This window comes from Macaca nemestrina, chromosome 13 (assembly GCF_043159975.1).
Source record: "Macaca nemestrina isolate mMacNem1 chromosome 13, mMacNem.hap1, whole genome shotgun sequence".
In the NCBI taxonomy this organism is placed as follows: domain Eukaryota; kingdom Metazoa; phylum Chordata; class Mammalia; order Primates; family Cercopithecidae; genus Macaca; species Macaca nemestrina.
The window spans coordinates 50,172,154-50,184,484 of NC_092137.1; the positions used below are offsets into that span (position 1 = coordinate 50,172,154).

The 12,331-nt window shown below is 34.9% G+C and overlaps 1 protein-coding gene across 37 annotated transcripts in view; it reads right to left on the reverse strand.

Moving 5' to 3' along the window:
• Positions 1–12,331, reverse strand: part of LOC105465018 (neurexin 1) — a 1,132,644-nt gene that overhangs the window by 49,116 nt on the left and 1,071,197 nt on the right. For 2 of the 37 annotated variants that reach the window (XM_071077389.1, XM_024787680.2), the window contains exon 1: positions 573–698. The exons of 33 other annotated variants lie outside the window; for them this stretch is intronic. In XM_071077389.1, the coding sequence (XP_070933490.1) occupies positions 573–632 (60 nt within the window). In that variant the 5' untranslated portion in view covers positions 633–698. Of the gene's footprint in view, positions 1–572; positions 699–7,659; positions 8,237–12,331 lie in introns of those variants that run through there. 2 more of the 37 variants (XM_024787681.2, XM_024787682.2) reach the window with 2 other exon arrangements.

Below are 12,331 nucleotides of genomic sequence, written 5' to 3' on the forward strand. Positions count from 1 at the left end.
CTAACCTTTTGTTCCTAATATAGACTTTCTCTTTCACATTTATAGAAAAATGCTTACAACGCCTTTTTCTCAGAGGATCTCATTTGGCAGTTTTGAAATTTATTTTTCCACAAATCTTTATCAGTGGTAAGAATGTTTCTCAGGCTGTGCTGTCAATTGCTTATGTCACCACTTTCCTTCCCTCTTCATTAGGAACCACATTGTACTTTATTTCTTAAAGGAGAATTTGAAACTGATTTGGGGAAGAAGGACTTTTAGTACAGAGCATGCAGCACTCTATCAAATATTTATAGATATAAAGACTAAAAATACACACAGTAGGTACAGCATTCACATGGGCAATTATTTAGCAGATTCAGCTGGTGTGATTTTATACCACAGTGGTATTCTTCTTATGAATACCAGAGACAGAATCAAAGTTTCTTGACATTTGGTAATAAACATTTTCACTTACAGTGAATAAGTTTGCTCTCTTGGCATCCATTGTATAAAAAATAGTTTGAAATCATTCCAAATTAGCAAAGCTGGAAGTTTGGAAACACAAGGGGAATGATCAATATAGGCCCCCATACCTTCGTTTTCACTGAAGTGTGACTGCTTTTGAGATACAACACCGAGAAAATTTTCCTCATTTTCAAGATGAAGAGATGTTATTTCTTTCCATTGTGTTTCTGGGATTTGAAATGAGCGTCTGTATTCTTCATTATGGAAATGGAAAATGAGTTTGCCCTATAATTAATGCTAGATGTGACAATTTTTCTGGCACTGTCTTCAAAATAAAAATTTTCAAGATGACAATCTCATAAGAAAATCTCAGATGCAGATTCATCTCAAAATCCAGGTGAGATACTTCAACAAAATGAAAAATAGCCTGTTTATAAGACCAATGTTCTTTAAAATGTTTCTTTTTTTTTTTTTAAAGGAAACACATTTATTCACACTCCAAAATCATGAAATGTTAGAGCTGCGAACTCCTCACCTTACAAACAAGAAAATCAAGTGTCAGAAGATTAAGCCATTAAGTCTTCACCAGTAGATGTAGAACTTTCTCCAGTACAATGTCTTCACATAAATCAATTAAAAGAAAATGCTCTAAAATTAGATAAGCTCCAAAGAGTAATCTGTTCACATTGGGACATGTTGAATTTGAAGTGAACTGACAGCAGTTGTAAGGGTGGATCTGAAGTTGAGAAGAGAATTCTGGGCTGGAGATCTTATAGATTTCCCAACGAAACCAAAAGAGAAAAGGAGATTCTGAGACCAACTTCAGAAAAATCCAACATTTAAAAGGTTAGAAAGAAAAAAAATAGGTACAAACAAAGAACTGCTTTCCTGTTAATTGTTTTTACTCCTAAAATATTTGATTGAATGTTTCCAAATGGAAATCTGAGGAATCCAGTGAAGAGGATTCTCTTAGGCAATTGGTGGATTCTCTTAGGCAATTTATCGAACCCAGTGATAAATTTCCCAAAGTAGTCTTATAACACTCAGTGGTACCTATGACACAAGAATTGTAAAAGTAAATCACTTTTCAAAAGTAATTCACCTTAAAAAAGTGATTAAAATTAACCAGATGTTAATTTCTTAGCATTGACATACGTACAATGGGTTATAGGACATATTCACATTAGGGAAAAATGAACAAAAAGAGAATTCTCTAAAATACGTTTATGACATTTCTAGAATCTCAAATTATTCTGAATTAAAATATTTATTTTTTAAAATAAAAAAGTGTGCTGATCTGATTAACTCCCATATATTACATATAAGATGACAAAACTGTGGTATTTATAAATACATTCTCTTTTTAAAAAATGATGCAGATACATTCAACAAAGAAAAAGAAATACAACCACAACCAAAACAAGCAACTTACAAATTCTTCCCCCACTTTTGTTATGTTTATAGACATAAAACATGTATTATCTTTGTTTGAATGACATGTATTTGAAAATGTCCTCCCATTTTAGAGTTTCAAATAAAACAAGCATATACTTTTCTACTTAATCTTTTCAATTTAAACCTTCATATCTCTTCCTGAAGTACTGAAAACAGTAGATGCATCATTTAGGGAATTGCTAGGTAGAGTGAAATAGGCTGGAGTCAGTATTTATTTTGTTATTGCAGGAGAAGCCTTCTGTTTAAAATGACACCTTCTCTTGCAATTGAAATCTTACTATGTGGAAAACTAGAAAGTCAGGAATCTAGAAAACACTTGTTGCAGTGGATGTCTTTAAGAAGTGACCTTAGCTTCCTTTTCTCTAGCTTGAAGTTTTGTAAAGCAATCAAGAGCTATTCAGTTTAATGTATTACACCTAGGTATCATTTCAGTCAGTTTTAATGAATGGTTCACAAAATATCCCATAATTATTCACCATATTTTAAGCTACTTACTGAGAAAATAATAGTATTGATGACCATTCCAGTATCAGGAGTAGATAGTTTATATAATTATTATTACTTATTCAAAATTGTTTCACCTAAGGCCAGATCCTCATTTACTGCCCAGACCTACTCACACTCACCCACAGACTCCATCCCACCAAAAAGAAAAGAAAATTAAGAGCTACCGAAGGAAGTAGAATCAGGCAAAGAATTAATGCTAGAGCAATTTATAAGAATGCTCAATTATACCATAAGGGTCTGAGACAGTTATGCAGTTATGCCAAAGGGTCCAATTTACTTTTTCTAAAGAAAAACACTTAGCAACAATGGCTAATTTTAATGAATAAAGAGAATGAATACAAACTAACTATGCAGATGACTTTTCAACCAAAAGTTGCATCCAAGAGTAGCTATTCCCTGCCAAATTTTTGGCTTGCTATATGTACTTTTAAGCCTATTATTTAATATCTACATATTTAGCAATGTTTTATATAGACACACAATTTATACAAATGTTGTAGTCCCACTACAAATCTAAACAGTAGATGATCCACTCAATCTAGCTGTGCTAATGGACAGATGCATGGTATATAACTAAAACAATGATTTTGAAGCCAATGGAGGGTAACTGATCCAAAAAGCACATCTAATCATGCAAACTAATCCAATATGTAGACAGTTCATACATGGAAAATTGAGAATTGACTCCTGAGTCTATACATATGCAACTTCAAAATAAAGCACTTTACAAAAAATCAAAATTATATGCAAAAGGTTTGATTTGACAATAAAATGGTTTTGAAGTCATAATGGCAGCCTTAGTTTTATATATGTAATTATACCTTATTATACATACATTTTATTTTATATAATCTATACATTAGAATAGAAAGTTTTTTTTCATTATAGGTAAATTCATTTCACTGGACGACTGATTAGGAAAGACTTTTGTCTTTGATACACTCTCCCATCTGAGTACTAACCAGCGCCAACCCTGCTTAGCTTCTGATATCAGATGAGACTGGGTGTATTCAGTGTGGTATGGCCATAGACTGCTATATTCCTGTAGAGTTTTCAACTTGAACGATGTTAAGTCAGCCAGGTAATGGCATTTCCCTATACTGTTAAGCCTTCACTTTACCCATGACTTTACTATTAAATTTACGCTGTGAACTTATATAATCATGTTTTTCATCAAAAATCTGAAATAGTCTTAGAGCCAAGATGGTGGAGTCCTACAAAACTGATTACATTTTAATAAAAAAGCAGGGAAACAAAGGTGAGAGCATAGAGACTGCAGACCTGATTTCTTTTGAGAACTGACTTATTTTGGCTCCTCAAAATAATATTCAAGTCATTCCCACCATGATATATAGTTTTTGTCTTTCAAAGTAATGAATACTTAAAGTAATGGAGACTTTAAACAAAAGGCTGTACATTATAGTTATGGGAAAATAGTAAAACAAGTATTTGAATATTTTTTATTCCCATGAAAATGAATTGTGGCTTAATCCACAGATCAAAAAACATATACAACAACATTGAAAAAATATGTATCATTGGTTTTTGGGAAATAATTCTGAGGTAGTTACTTATGGTTAATCAAATGAATTAAAATAAAGGTGAAAATTTGAGGAGCAAATGGAAATGGGTAGTGATAATACACATAGTTTATGATGCAAAAATATAAACTATCTCTCATATATTTCTGCTTTTTAATAGTTGTTACTCAGTTTGAATTCATATTGTCTTTAAAGTGCCAAAAGACCCTAGTGATATCCATGAACATATAATTGTCTGTGACTCTCTCCAGTTATTCTGTGTACTGGAAATTGCCTACCTACTCCACAATATTGTCCTTAGCTCCATTCTCTGTGCTAGAGTGATGAGGGAAGGAGGCCTTCAGGAGATTCAAATATCAGCTGTCAAGTAAATGTAAATAAGACAGCAGAAGGTAAAATCAGTCTTTTGGGGTCAATACTGGTAACTGTAGTATAAATTTAAAAAATTTAAATGCTAAAGAAAGTATAAATCTAAACTTGGTGTCACTATACTATCTTGAATTTGCACAAAGATTATTGTTTATGTTTAATAATCTCAAGTTCTGAAGCAAATGGATGCCATTTTTTTTCCTGTCTATTGGTGTTTGAGTCCATAAATCACAGGAAAAGCAGCGGAGGAATAAAACACTGGGAACTAGGAAAATGGGAGGTAAAAGAGAAGACTAAATAATAAAAGGCACCACTTGATCTAAGTATGATTAAATATTCATTAACACTGTTCAGTTGTGGATTTTGGTAGTGCTCATAATACTAGAATTAAGAGCACTAATTTTGATAGGGTAAAATCTCATTTAAATGTCATTTTCTAAATGGGCAGAGTATAAGCTGAGTTCTTGAAATATTTAAACTTAATATAGACAAAGGCCTAAAGTACTTGGCTACATGCTTTTTTCCCATTTGAAAACTAAAAAGTGTCAGCTAAGAGGGCTTTTCCTATCAATTAGCATTCTGGTTACTGCATCCATCATATAGTTAATTGATTGTCCTCGTACTTTATAAATGCACCCAGATGCTGTGGTATAAACACATTTCATAAATTAAAGAAGCATATGGAAGTGACACAGACAGTAGCATTTCATCATAACTACCCAGAACATCTTTAATATGCGATGTTACATCACTAATTATTTTGTAAATATGTAAGCATTTCCCTAGTTAATGTGTTGGTGAGAAATTTGCTTGGCACTTGAGCCCAAATGCTATTGTAACCAGACATTTAATAACAGTTCAGGGCTCTTCTAGTTTCATTCCATTCTGCTCATAAGAAGAATGTGTCTCTTAGCCTACTGGGTAACCTTGATTGTGCAAAGTCAATGAAAATATTTATCCTTTATTACTGGGTAATTTTGCTCAATGAACAGCAGTCTACTCTCCATAACATAAATATCTGTCCAAAGATCGGTCTGGAGACTCTTTCTAAAAATGTTACAGGGAATTTGCCAAGTAAGAAGCATATCGCTGCTTAATAAATTCTTCCATTAATTTCTAAGGATAGAATATGAAGGAAATGACAGCAGAAATAAGTTGGCTTTATTCTTCAACTTTGGGAAAACTAGTATAATGATGTGAGTATATTATCCTGAATTTACCTTAAGGTACCAAAAGGAAAAATTTTTTTCTTCTTGTCTAAGTCATTATTTCTTCTCAAGCCAAGGTTCAAAAATTAAGTCAAAAGAACTTTTCTGTGAATGGAAACTTTCTTTGGAGAATGGAAATTCTCTACATATATTAATACAAAATCCACTAGATAACTGACAAGTGAGCTGTGGGTAACCCAAACGATTGCATTTAAACATTTCAAATTTGTGCTTCATTGTTACATTTTAGAAGCATGATTTTTGTCAGATTAATTTGCACTTAGGACTGAAAATTTTATCTGGGTTCAACTAGAATTTTGTAAGAGTCATTAAAATCAGAGGATTCAGAAGTAAGTTGATTTTCATCCTCCTTCAGTCCTATGACTTTTCTGGGTAAAAGCTGTGTCCAGTTCTCTGGGAGCTGGGGTGACAGAAGGCTTGATGGAGGCTGCTGAAAGATTAATTTCATTTCAGAATTTGAACTGGGTATTGGTCAGGCTCCATGCTGCATAATAAAATCAGCACATACTTAAATAAAACATTCAAAAGTTATTCTGTAAATGGCCATCTATTAAAAAGCCAGAAGTCACATAAGAGCAGATTACCTAGCATGGCTCTAAACATTTTCAGAATTGAAAACTTCTTTAGGGACAAATTTGGTAAACCCTATAGATGCTTGAATCATCCAAAGTCTGGTAAATAAGTTTAGTATGAATTGCCACATTTATATTTAGATGCTACCAACTAAAATAATACAAAAGCCTAATGTTAATTTCACTTCTGCTTTTCCTGAACTTGGCAAACAGAAAAATGTGACAAACACCACAAATAGACAACACACTATTTGTAATCTGGTAAAGCAACTTCCATTCATGGAATTTCTTTCCTTCATGAAGCAAGGACTATCTAGTTTAATGAAAATAGTTGTCACCACAGACATGACATTCTGTCTCCTAATTAAATGAAGATGCAATCAGAAGATCCCTTGAAAAGAGAGGCCAGGCTTCCTTCACTATTAAGCACACTCTTCCCTAAGGGCACCCTCCTACCCTTTTTCTGATATGCAATCCCTTCTGTCCTCCATCTGCTCCACCCCCACCTATTGTCTCCACTCACTCCAAGCATGCCAATCCCATCTGTCTATACTCTTGCTTCTGCTAGCTCTAATTCCCCACAGGCCTAGGCAATGTTTGAATGCCAAGGCATTTTTGCTTTTCTCGAGAATAAGGACTAGCTAGGAGGGTATCAAACAATTCCCCAAGGAATTCACACACACACGAACATGAACATGGTCTCTCACATACAAAGAGCAGTTTAGAATCCTCTTCTAGGATATAATTTCTTAAAAAATGTTTTTAATTATTTCATCTGGGAAGCATTTTAGAAAATTAAAATCTTACTATTGTTGAAGTAATCAAAATTAATATTTCAGAAATATAAACACTTTCATTATCCTAGACATGCTTTTCAGTAAGCAGAATTAATGTAAGTAAATGTTACTAATATCTTATCATGAATTATTTACATTAATCAGGTTTAATCATTGATCACTAATACATTTTCCGGTTTACCAAACATGCATTTAATTCAGACATTCCATCTTTACAAATGCTCATGAAAATCCCACTCTGCCACAAAAGCATGCATGGTCAGAATCTAAGCATATTTAAGCAAAATTTTCACCAAGTCATTAACAATAACAAAGCAGTCTGGCAAGTATTGAAAGCAGCTTTTATTCATGCTTTCACTTGAACTAAGTTAATACATATATACATACATATGCACACACACACACACACACACACACACACGTTTTGGTTGTTTTTGCCACAAGCATGCTGATAAACCCCTGAAGCTCACAAAAAGCAGCAGCAGATAAAACTAGAAGCAACCATGCTCAGGGTTTAAGGACATTTTAAATTTTAAAACAACCTTTCTACATTTCACATACAGCATGCATAAATTTGACATGCAATCTTCAAGAAGAAATATTTTAACATAAATCTTAAAATTAGTTTATCCAAATGAGTTTATTCTTATTTTCATTATTATTGTTTTTAGGCTTCTGGTATCTTAAACCCTGCATGCTGCAGATCTAAGCTGTGCTCAGCAGCGGCTGTGACAGAAGAAGCTACCTGCGAGTTTTCACAGTGCCATCTCATATCCATGTCTGTCTGGCTACCCTGCGTGCTTAGAGCTTTTTTCTTAATTCTTAATGGAAATCCTAGGAAATTTAGTCCATCCTCTGAAATCAATACTGGTGACAGGAGAGCTCCCTGACTCAGTGGGAGATCAAGATGATAAATTGCCTGCGCATCAGCCCGGCCTATCAGTGCCCTGCACACAGATGGGCGAGAAAAGACACAGAAAAGGCTCTATCAGTCACGTGTCACTGAGGAGCCAATGGCTGACGCGCTACGGCAGGAAGGGATGCTGCAGTTCCGTCTGCAGTTGACGAGGCTGTTGGTACACAGCCCAGCCCGGCACCACTCAAAAAGTCTTAAGAAGTCGTTGCTTTTGAATTTGCTCCCCTAACGAGACCGCATAGGGAAACAGACCTCCTTCTAAACCCCTGACCCAAAGAAAGGCTGATTTTCATGCACGAACATTTTCTGTATATTACATTCTAATCCAGTGAGATTGCTAAGCAGAAGGGAAACTTTTTTCCCCCCAGCCCTTAAACTGTTATGTGTTTTTCTTGAGATAATTATCATCTTTTTTGCCTAATATTAAATTAGAAGACTTAAACTGTGCAATTAGCATGCAACCCTCCTAGCAGAATCTCCTCGAAGCCTTATAATTGTAATTATAATTTTATTTGTAAGTTAATGAATGACATTTTTTGAATGCCATGTTTATAATGAGTATTTTTATGGGATGAGTTTGTAAAGACAATTATGCAACATTAAGAAATACATTCTTAGGCTTTTTTTTTTTTTTTTTTTTTTTTTTTTTTTTTTTGCCAATTACAACGGTTCCTCTTTAAAGACAATTTAAGTCCCAATAAATATGTCATTTTATCAATCATTAAAAATAAAAACAAGCACCAAAAGATGCACATCCTGTTTCCCAAAGCCTGAAGAACGAATTATTATTCAATGATGAAAATATGTACTTATTTGCTGCCTTTTCTCTGAAATTTACAATAGCTATTTGGTAAGCAAGGACTACACATCTGGAATACCATATGGAAATATATCCCCAAATACATCTGTTTTCAGTGATCATACTGTAATAACAGATATGTTTACACACTTCTTCAATGTAACTGGGATGATTATATACACAGTCTGACAGGGTAGGCTATAAGTGATGAGACCAGTGTGTGTTTCAAATGACAGTATCATGGAGAATTTTTTTTAAAGCTCAAAAGTAGCATAAAACAATCTTCAGGAATAAAATTTCTAGAAGAAAAAGTACCCTAGCCACCCTGGCACTTTTATTGCTTTTCATTGCCCAGTTTTCATGCTGTTCATGCATTTGAAAGAATTAATTCTAACATCTTTTAGAGTCAGGCAACACTATTTAGGAAAAAAAAGTGTATCAGAATTAACATTGATAGGTGTGCCTCATAAGTAAAGCTTACGAGTTGTAGAATGCTGAAATTCCAAAGCTCAATTTGTCTTGGCAACTATTTTTTAAACTAAACACATTCCTGAAAGATTGAACCCTGTCGAGTTTTTCTGCAAATTTCTTTCATTCAGTATTGACTATCAGGAAATAATAAAGCATTTTTCAAGATTTTTAAAGTAGATGTTGTCATGTGTTTTTTCTATTTATTCAGACTATTCAATAATAACATAATTCTCAACAAACTTTATTCTTAAATAATATTATGACTCAGAGCATCTGTCATCAAAAAGAAAATAAGAAGAAAACATCAACACTAAACCTATTCATTACAGCACTGTAATAGCCCCAAACTAGAAACCACCTTAATCACTGATAGTAAACTGATTAAACTATGATATAGCCTTACAGGTGAAATACTCGTCATCTGTAAAATACAATGTGGTAAATCATATGTCCTTATATGAAGAGATTTGTCAGATACATTGGAATGAAAATTAAACCCATAAAATTTAAATTGTGTATAGGCTATACTTACACAACACATGCATGTATACACACACAAATGGCTGCATATGCAGAAGAATTTTTTTTTTTTTTTTTTGAGATGGAGTCTTGCTCTCTCAACCAGGCTGGAGTGCAGTGGTGGGATCTAGGCTCACTGCAACCTCTGCCTCCTAGGTTCAAGAGATTCTTCTGCCTCAGCCTCCTGAGTAGCTGGGATTACAGGTGAGTGCCACCATGCCCAGATAGGTTTTTTTTTTTGTTTTTTTTTTTTTGTTTTTTTTTGTTTTTTTTTTTTTGTATTTTTAGTAGAAATGGGGTTTCACCATGTTGGCCTGGTGGATCTCAAACTCCTGATCTCAAGTGATCCGCCCACTTTGGCCTCCCAAAGTACTAGGATTATAGGCATGAGCAATCCTGCCCGACCTACAGGAAATTTCTGTAAGGACATAAATTATCAGTTAATAGTGGCCAAATAGTGGCTACATCTGAGGAGAGAGACTGAGTTCAAAGGTAGGACTGAGACATAGTTTTATTAGGTATCATTTTATACATTTTGTTCAAGTCTATGGTTTACTTTTCTAATTTAAAATTAACTAATTAAAATAATGTTACCAATGTTCATTTAGGTTTAGAATAACATGACTGGTAGATGTTTTCAGGGAAAATATTGAGGGAAAGGAGGGAAGATAGAGGGAAGGGTATGTGGCCTGTTTTTTTTCACATAAAGAAAATAGTGTAGGTGTGGGCAAGAAGGGAATTGTAAAATAAAGGTTTTGGCAATCTTAGCTGAAGACCTTCACATCTCACGTCAACCTGAAGTTCTTTTATCTATGAATGCAAATAATAATACAGACATGGATTAAGAGATTTACAATTTAGAGTGACGATTCACCCAAATTTTGTCTGACTCTTTGAGGCATGAACGTAAAGGGCTGAGAAGTAAATGATTTGTATATTTACCCAGACTTGGGCAAATTAACCCCTCCAAGCCTTAGTTTTCTCAGCTGGATGCAATTAGCAAAAAGTGGCCGAGCTAAACTTGAATTTCAATTTAGGGTATTGTTCATTGCTGCTTCAAAGGCAAAATAACATCCATATTTTTATCAGTAAGGGTGTAGGGCTAAAGACAAAACAAATGTTCACGTTTCCTCCCCAGAAACAGCTTATGTTGTCCAAAACTCAAAACTTGGCTGACAGATTCTATTGCTGGCTCTTGTTGTTATTCAGATTCTTGTAACTTTAAGAGATACAAACCGCCCCCCCCCCCCGAAAAAAAAAATGAATTGGCCAAATTAAGTCAAAGCTTATAATTTGAATAATTTAAGGGTTTGGGAGTTTTACATAACACTACTATAAATCAGTGGTTTGGAATGGTGATTTTGCTTCACCCCACCCCCCAGGGAACATTTGACAATGTTTGGTGACATTTCTGGTTGTCAAAACTGGAGGGTGCTAGCAGCATCTAGTGGATAGTGGCCAAGGATGCTGCTAATCATTCTATAATGTACAGGACAGTCCCTATCACGAATAACTATTTGGACCCAAACGTCAACAGCGCTGAGATAGAGAAACCATGTTTGTTCTAAATGCTAAACTTTTCTATCTTCTTTCCAAAAGATTTAAAAATATATATTCTGTATTGTGAAGCATATATTTGTAAAGTGGCAAGATTTAGATGGAGAAGAGAGGGGGACCAAGGACCAAGCCCTGGGTTTCTCCAATTTTAATAAGTTACAGAAAAGAGGAAAAAACAGCAAATGAGGATGAAGCGACGGGAGGACAACTCAAAGGATGGTGATGTAGAAGTCAGTGGTAAAAGTATGTTAGTAAAGAGATTAGGGTCAATTTGTTCAAATATTGTGATAGGACAAGTTATCTGTTCTTTACAGGTTTTTAGAAATAATTAAACAAAGTGAGATATTAACCTAATTGAAATTAACAATACAAATACTTGAAGTCTTTATTGCTCTGCATGATATCTGTATTTTTAAAGGTATGGCCAGAAAATGTAGTGGGGCGGTGGCTCACCTGTAATACCAGCACTTTGGGAGGCTGAGTCGAGCGGATCACGAGGTCAGGAGATCGACACCATCCTGGCCAATATGATGAAACCCCATCTCTACTAAAAATACGAAAATTAGCTGGCTGTGGTGGCTGGCGCCTGTAATCCCAGCTACTCGGGAGGCTGAGCCAGGAGAATTGTTTGAACTAGGGAGTCAGAGGTTGCAGTGAGCTAAGATTGCGTCACTGCACTCCAGCCTGGCGACAGAGTGAGACTCTGTCCCCACAAAAAACGAAAATGTATTAATTACAGGGATCACAGGAGGACTAGCTAAGGAAATATATAAAGGAGAGGAAACTTCTGTAACCCTCAAATTATAATTCTTAGGCTACTTTCTCTACAAAGGTGACCCTGTAAGCAAGAAAGTGAATAAATCCTATCTTGGACCATCCCACACCACAGCTTGCATGGGAGGCAGAGTGCCACCCTCTCCCCTTAGAAACTACGTCTGCAGTTCTTGTCCTCAGCCTCTCACCAAGTCTCTCTATCCATAGATAAGGTTTCTGAAAACAGAGTTCCCAGGACTAACTTCAGGTGCTTTTCCTTCTGTGACTCCTCTAATGCTAATCCCCACACCTGTGGTGTTCAGGGTTAGTGCAGCAAGGATCAAAGACAGCCAGTTGAAGCACTAGGACGCTGGAGCAGCTTTAAGCAAAACAAATGCCTTT